At 51.1% G+C, this 8448-nt stretch overlaps 1 protein-coding gene across 1 annotated transcript in view; it reads right to left on the reverse strand.

The window, feature by feature from the left end:
* The window catches only part of XPO7 (exportin 7), a 33500-nt gene extending 29189 nt beyond the window's left edge, over positions 1-4311 (reverse strand). Inside the window, exons 1-4 of the mRNA XM_017827292.1 lie at positions 4303-4311; positions 3922-4086; positions 2240-2333; positions 230-396 (exon numbers count right to left, since the gene is read on the reverse strand). Of these exons, the coding sequence (XP_017682781.1) occupies positions 230-396; positions 2240-2333; positions 3922-4086; positions 4303-4311 (435 nt within the window). The remainder of the gene's footprint in view (positions 1-229; positions 397-2239; positions 2334-3921; positions 4087-4302) is intronic.
* Between the last annotated feature and the right edge of the window lie 4137 nt (positions 4312-8448).

Below are 8448 nucleotides of genomic sequence, written 5' to 3' on the forward strand. Positions count from 1 at the left end.
ATAAGAACTAGAACCTCCAAATTTTAAAATACAGTAACTAGAAATAAGTTCCCGCTCCCCCAAATTTCAAATCCTAAGCACTGATGTGCCCTGGCAGCTCCTCGGCCCGGGAACCCCCCAGATTCCAAACCGCCAAGCCCCGGCCCCCGGAAGAGCGGAATTTCGGGACTGGCGGAAAGGCGCCGGAATTCGGGCCGATCCCCGGGAAGGGCGGGGCCAAAGGTCCGACCTGGAGGAAGCGGGTGACGTCGGTGATGACGTTCCTGAAGACGTACTCGTCCTTCTGGCAGTCGAACCAGCCCAGCTTGGTGATGCGGGCGTAGAGCTGGATCAGCGCCTGCGTCACGAACGTCGCCAGCTTCGGCCTCGTGGCCAGGTAGTTGAGCACATAATTCCCTGGAAAACACGGCGGGACACGGGATCTGGGCGCGCGGAAGTGAAGTGGAAGGGGTTTTAAGGAAGTAAAGGTAAAGGTTGACCCTTTGTTCGGGGCTGTAACGCCTGGGAAGGGGTTGGAAATGAGGGATTCCCACCCCTCGAGACTGAGTTGTTGGTAAATTCCATACCACAAATCATGGAAAGATCTAAAAATTAAGGTTGGGAAAGCCTTCTGGGATCATAGAGTCCAACCATCAACCCAGGCCAACACAAACCATGTCCAACCATCAACCATTAAACCATGTCCAACCATCAACCACAAACCATGTCCCTCCAAGTGCCACATCCAGACAATTCCAGGGTTAGGGATTCCACCACCAAATATGGCACATGGAAATGAGGTGGGAAAGGGTTTGAAGGGAGGAGCGGGTTGGAGGGAAAGGTTGAGCCTTTGTTTGGGGCTGTAACACGTGGGAAGGGGTTGGAAATGAGGGATTCCCACCCCTTGAGACTGAGTTGTTGGTAAATTCCATACCAAAAATCATGGAAAGATCTAAAAATTAGGGTTGGAAAAGCCATCTGGGATCATCCAGTCCAACCATCAACCACAAACCATGTCCCTCCAAGTGCCACATCCAGACAATTCCAGGGTTAGGGATTCCACCACCAAATACGGCACACGGAAATGAGGTGGGAATGGGTTTTAAGGGAGTAGTGGGTTGGAGGGAAAGGTTGAGCCTTTGTGAGTTTAAGACCTGGGAAGGGGTTGGAAATGAGGGATTCCCACCCCTTGGGCCTGAGTTGTTGATACCAAAAATCATGGAATTAATTAAAAATCTAAAAATCAGGGTTGGAGAAGCCCTCTGGGATCATCCACTCCAACCATCAACCCAGGCCAACATGAACCATGTCCAACCATCAACCACAAACCATGTCCCTCCAAGTGCCACATCCAGACAATTCCAGGGATGGAGATTCCATCACCTCTTCACAACCCAAACATGGCACATGGAAATGAGGTGGGAATGGGTTTTAAGGAAATACTGGGTTATTTGTGACCTTTATTTGTGACTTTAATGTCTGGGAAGGGGCTGGAAATGAGGGATTCCCACCCCTCGAGCTTGAGTTTTTGGTACCATCAGTTGCTGGTACCAAAAATCATGGAATTAATTAAAAATCTAAAAATCAGGGTTGGAAAAGCCCTCTGGGATCATCCAGTCCAACCACAAACCATGTCCAGCCACCAACCACAAACTGTTTTCCAGGTGTTTCTTGAACACTTCCAGGGATGGAGATTCCACCATCCCTTCACAACCCAAACATGGTACATGGAAATGAGGTGGGAAGGGGTTTTAAGGAATTAGTGGGTCAGAGGTAAAGGTTGACCCCTGATTTGTGACTTTAATGTCTGGGAAGGGGCTGGAAATGAGGGATTCCCACCCCTCGAGCCTGAGTTGTTGGTACCATCAGTTGTTTGTACCAAAAATCATGGAAAAATCTAAAAATTAGGGTTGGAAAAGCCCTCTGGGATCATCCAGTCCAACCATCGACCCTCACGCCTGACAAAGTGTGTGACAACCTCTCACAGCTGACAAAGTACCACCTGGCCTCCCCATTTTCACCTTTTCCACGGAATCACAGACTGGATTGGGTTGGAAGGGGGCTTAAAGCCCATTTTTCATCCGGAAAAATTCCGGATATTTAGCCTTGAACTCTCTTACTTCCTATGTTTCCTCGCCTTTCTGAGCATCCCAAACCTCAGGATGCCCAAACTGGAGGTTGCAGGAAACCTCCCAGCCACGGATCAAAGGCCAGATGGCGAACATTCCCAGGAATTTGGGGAGAAAAATTCCATACTTACGGATATCTATTCGCTGCTCCAGCGGCAGGGGGTTGTTTGTGCGTGACACCAGTTTGGTAAGGCAGGTGGCTGCCAGTAACTGGGAGTAGGAGGACTGGGAAGAGGGAAAAACAAACCCAAAACACAAGAGAGAATTTTATTGCACAGTTCAGAGAGAGCAGCAACGGATTTTAAATGGATTTTAAGCTAATTCCTCTGCGAATATTTGAGTTTAAAGCATTCATTTAACTGGCAGGTCTAAATATTCTACATAGAATTATTATTATTATTATTATTATTATTATTATTATTATTATTATTATTATTATAGCATTATTTAGATGTATTTATTCTATGTTTTTATGGACACTAAAGAAAACAAATTCGGATTTGAAGAAGGAAAAGCTTAATGAGCAAAAGACAATGGAAGCGCCACTGAAAGCAAAAATAGTCAAAATTTGTGAAGTTTCCTAAAATTCCACACCTGGAATTATCCCAGGAGTGTGTTAAGATACATCAAGAAGCACTTAGAGCTTGCCCTGGGTTGGTAAATCCAGGTTAAAATGTATTTCTTAAGGACCACCCAGCTCTGATCTCATTGGTGGAATTCAGGCCCCTAAACCCCCCTGGCTGATCCCACTCCCTAAATCACAGCCAGGGAATGACAGGAATTTTGCCTGCAATATATGGGACTGGACAAAGCTTGGGATCAATGCAGGAAAGCTCTTTATTCCAATATTCCCAAGGCCTGTGGGTACAACGGGAGTCAGATCCCGGAATGAACAGAAACCCCAAATTTGGAGGGAGAACGGATCCCACTCTGGATTAAACTGGGCTTCAGGACCTTTCCTTACAAATATATATCGTGATTTGTCCTGAGGTAAACCAGTTCCTCATTCCCACTGGAAAAGCTTCCAATTAAAAGCTTGTTTGGAATCCATCAGGCTTCAAATTTAAGGAGAAGTGAAGTTTTGGGGAAGTTTGCGGAGCCTTTAACGTCCGTCTCCTTTCCCTCCTCCCGGAGAACTCGACTCTTCCCAACAGTTTAGTGTTTCCTACTTTACGGACAAGGCTCCAATCTGACAGCAGGAGAGCTGGATGCACGTCCTGCCAAAGGATCACGGGGCACAGCCCTTTGGAACGGGATTTCTGCTGATTCCAAGTGAAAACCAAGCGGCCCCTTCCCAGGGACAAAGCTCCGGGAGCCGGGCGGGATTTACTGCCGGCACCATTCCCACCCTTTCTGCCACACTAATTCCACAGCACATGATCCAGCTTTTTTTTTTCTTTCCTCTGTTTTAACCTGCTGGATCATTAAGCCAACACTACAGCAGGGGCAGATTTCCAGGGCAACATTCCAGAAGGAGCACCGCCGGCTTTACCCCCTCGGAATTTCCCTGCACACCCCGTTTTCCCTATGGAGAAGCTTCACTCCCACGGGGTTGGGATTCCAATTTAAAGCCCAGCAGCTCCGGGTGGGAGCCTGTGAGAAGCCAGCAGGGCCCACGAGGCATTAAAGTGACCCCACAGCAGCAGCAAAATCAGCTTTTTTTGGGGCACCGGCGGCTCCCAAATCGAGATCCGGGAGCGCGGGTGTGGAATATGGAATATGAACACCCCGCTCCAGCCCTCGGGGGTGTTTCCCTCCTCAGTGCCCCCCTGCAGGGTGGATTTGGGGTGGGTTTTGGGGGGGTTTTACGTACACTCCCTCTCTCGAGGAGCAGCTGGCACTTGCTCAGGCAGTCGGGGCTGTTGGTGAACTCCACCAGGGCTTTCTCCGCCTGCAGCCGCGTCGCCGTGTCCGTGGTCTCATACAGCTGCTTGCACAGGTTCTCTAGCTGGGCCAGGCTCTGGAAAACATGGACACGCTCCAGTTAGGAACAGGAAGGGGGGCAGGTGAGTTGTGCAGCACCTCAGGGGGGTGTGTTCACACACCGACGTGTTTGACTCTGCTGACGGCAAAGGGACGAAGACGCTCAGCGCCGAGTTTGGTTCTTCCGATGAACTCCTGGAATTCCCTGCACAGGAATTTCCCAGCCACCTCTCACACCTGACAAAGTACCACCTGGCCTCCCCATTTTCACCTTTTCCATGGAATCACAGACTGGATTGGGTTGGAAGGGAGCTTAAAGCCCATCCTGTGCCACCCCCGGCCATGGGCAGGGACACCTCCCACCAGCCCAGGTTGCTCCAACCTGGCCTTGGACACTTCCAGGGATCCAGGGGCAGCCACAGCTTCTCTGGGCAACCTGTGCCAGGGCCTCCCCACCTTCACAGGGGGGAATTTCTCCCCAGTATCCCACCTATCCATGCCCTCTGGCAGTTTGAAGCCATTCCCTGTGTCCTGTCCCTCCATCCCTTGTCCCCAGTCCCTCTCCAGTTCTCCTGGAGCCCCTGGAAGGGGCTGTAAGGTGTCCCTGGATCCTTCCCTTCTCCAGGTGAACACCCCCAGCTCTCCCAGCCTGACTCCAGAGCAGAGGTGCTCCAGTCCCCTGACAAGTTTGTGGCCTCCTGTGGATTCACTCCAACAGATCCACATCCTTTTGACACTGGGAGCACCAGAACCGGACACAGCGATCCAGGAGGGGTCTCCTCAGGTGATAATCCTAACCTGCACATTTTAATAGCCAAAAAAAAACCAACCCTCACATGCATCTCATGTCAGACAGTGCCAAATCCCTCACAAACTTTGTTCCCGTTCCCTCTGCCTCGACTTCATGGAATCACAGAAGTCCCCAAACCACGGGAAGGGAAATAAAACCCCCCTGCAGATTCTGTGTGCTCAGACAGCTGGAAAAGATCCACCCCGAGCTCTGATCCGGGCAGATGGGCTTCCCCCAGTGAAATCTGAGGTGTCCTAATTTAAAAACAAAAAAAAGTGCCTTTGCAGAGGGAGAGAAAAACATTCCCAGGGTTTGTGCCTCTGGATCTGGAATCGGGTGTTGTCACCTGCACGTGCCAGGGGTGAAGAGGGATCAGCACAGTGTCCTTTTGTGCTGTTATAAAAACAAGGATAACAACCACTGTCTCCTTTATTTTTGGAGGAGAGGCTGTTATGCAAATCCAAGTCCCGGCTGGGATCAGCCGGTGGATCCGTGTTCCCATCAGGGCACAGCCGAGCGCTTTCCCGACACAGCAATTCCAGGCCAAAACCACACCAAGGGGGGATTTCTGCTGCCAGAATCATCACCAGAGGAAAAGGAACACAGAGAGGGACCCTCTGCAACAATGCTCTTACTTTGTCCCATATTCCAGAGCTCTGATTCTTTCTTACTCTCATTTTTTTTAAAATCTCATGGAAAATATTGCTCCACTGCTTTAGAGGAACGAGAGAAAACTTTGCCAAGTGCCAGAGAGCACCCGGACAGGGTTTCTGAGCAAAGCAAACCCCAAAGACTCAAACCCCACACAGACAACCCCCCAAAATCTCCCATGAACATAAACCACGGGCCATAAACCACTGGAAGCACCCGGACTCCAGTTCAGCTTTTCCCAGCTCCCGCTGCTCCCATCACGGAGCCACTGCCACTTATTTAAAAATCACTTGGCAAAGCCTCCCCTGCAGGAAGGTGTTTGTGTGGATCATCTTCCCTGGGAGCAACCTGGGCTGCTGGGAGGTGTCCCTGTTGGAGTGGGAGGGGATTTAAGGTCCCTTCCAACCCAAACCATTCCACGGGGCCGTGGTTCATCCCGAGGACAAAACGTGGTTTCCTCCAAACCTCGAAAACCCTGCCAGCCATTTATCAGCCTGAGAAGCAACACCTTCTGTCCACCTGTGAGGAATCATGGAATCACTGGGGTTGGAAAAGCCCTCCCAGAGCATCAAGCCCACCCTGTGCCCCATCCCCACCTCATCCCCCAGCCCAGAGCACTGAGTGCCACGGCCAGGCCTTCCCTGGGCACCTCCAGGGCTGGGGACTCCAAACCTACCTGGGCAGTTCCAATGTTTAACCAACCCTTTCCAGGAAGGAATTTCCCCAATATCCAACCTGAGCCTCCCCTGGCACAGCTGGAGGCCGTTCCCTCTCCTCCTGTCCCTTGTTCCCTGGCAGCTCCCCCCTCCTGTCAGGGGGTTGCAGAGCCAAAAGGTCCCCCCTGAGCCTCCTTTTCTCCAGGCTGAGCCCCCCCAGCTCCCTCAGCTGCTCCAGCCTTTCCCCACTCCATTCCCTCCCCTGGACACAAATCCTTGGGAAGCAGCTCCACCAGCCTGGCAGGACAACAAGGAACCACAGCCCATAACACACTAAAACTCTGGTTAAAAAAAAAAAAGGTCCCGAGTTTTTAACAATTTTCCACCCCTGTGCACTAATTCCTGGGGGAGCCAGGGAAGGGCTTTCCCTGGAGTTTTGTTCCCACCTCCCAACGCCAATTCCCTGCGACTCCCAGGCCTCGGTGGCTGCTTTTGTGTGACAGTGGCTGTGACAAAACCCCCTTGTTTGTGCCAGTGCCTGATCCGTGCCAGCCTTCCTGCAGATCCCAGTTAACTCCCTCGGAGCCACAGGGAACAGGGCACAAGGAAACAGCTCCCAAAATCCAAGAGAACAGCCCGTGTGCCAGCTGGAGACCCGGCACCAGGGACACAGAGGAATGGCACCGTGGGCACCAAAGCGCCGAATTCCTGAAAAAATCCCTCCTGTGGAAAAGCCAGGAAGTTGAATCCAACCAGGATTTAAACATATTTTCAGTGCCTCTGACTGTGCAGCGTCAGCTGTCCCAGGGAATCCTTCATCCTCCTCCTCACAGGATCCCTGGACATGGAGCTCTGAGGGGATGGGGGGCATTTAAGGACACGAGGAGAAGCACCAAAGCCTAGGAGGGCGACTCTGAGGGAAAGCTGAATCCCAGACTTGGGTCTTCTCATCCAACATTTCCTGCCTGCAAATGGTAATTTTATTTTCTTATTTTAATGTGCTCAAATATCCACAAAGAAAAAAAACAAACCAAAAAACCAAACGAAACCAAAAAAAAAAACCACAAAAAAACCCCAATTAAAAAACCCCTCCCCAGATTCCTGAGAACCATAATCCAAGGAATAAATTTCTCCAATGGAAAACCTTTCACATGCAATTTTTGGGAATGTCTGACTCCCTTTTGTGCCTTAACCCAACTCTTAGTGTTGAGCAGAGCAGCTGAGCTGCCCAGATCCTGCATTCCAGGTGCAAAAATGTTGAATTTTCGGGACATTTGAACACTGGCAGTGACAACCAGGCTTATTCCAGGCTGGGAAGCCAGACAAGGCCTCGGGTAGCACCTTCTCCTTCAACCAAGATAAAAAAAAATACCATTGACAGGACGATTATGCTGGGCTGGAGCTCTGGGGGGGCCAGATAAGGAGCAAAGCATGAGACAGCAGGGGCTGGCACAGGGACACTCGGGATCCTGCTGGCACCACGGGCCTGGGCTGGCACGGGATGTGCCCGGAGAGCCCAAAGGAAAACCAGCACTGGGCGGAATTCCAACGAAGCCAAACTTGTGTTATGGGATCATGGAACAGTCTGGGGTGGAAGGGACATTAAAATCATCCCACCAGCCCAGGTTGCTCCAGCCTGGCCTTGGGCACTCCCAGGGATCCAGGGGCAGCCACGGCTTCTCCTGGAATTCCAGCCCAGCCCCTCATTGGGAAGAATTCCTCCTCAATATCCCACCTAAACCTTCCCTTCTCCAGCTCACAGCTCTAGGAATAGACCAGCAGCTCTTATTTCTTTTCCTAACATTTTATGCCTAAGGAATATCAGTGATGGAGCCAGGCTGGGAGAGCTGGGGGAGTTCACCTGGAGAAGGGAGAGCTCCAAGGAGACCTGAGAGCCCCTTCCAGGGCCTAAAGGGGCTCCAGGAGAGCTGGAGAGGGACTGGAGACAAGGGATGGAGGGGCAGGACACAGGGAATGGGTTCAGACTGACAGGGCAGGGTTAGGTGGGATATTGGGAAGGAATTCCTTTGGTGAAGGAGCTGAGATGCCAGACCCAAGGGAGGAAAACTCCTACTTGAGACCCCAAACTGCCCTGAGACGATCGGTCAGGAGACAACACAGACTTCCCAAATTCCCAAAAAACTCTGGAGGCACCTCTGATTCTATGGAACAGGAAAGCTACGCCAGGACTGCTCCGGGTCCCCATCCAGGAACAATCCCAGCAAAACATTCCCAGCAAAACATTCCCAGCAAAACATTCCCAGCAAAACATTCCCAGCAAAACATTCCCAGCAAAACAATCCCAGCAAAACAATCCCAG

This window comes from Lepidothrix coronata, unplaced genomic scaffold, assembly GCF_001604755.1.
Source record: "Lepidothrix coronata isolate B3197 unplaced genomic scaffold, Lepidothrix_coronata-1.0 Scaffold137, whole genome shotgun sequence".
Lineage (NCBI taxonomy): Eukaryota > Metazoa > Chordata > Aves > Passeriformes > Pipridae > Lepidothrix > Lepidothrix coronata.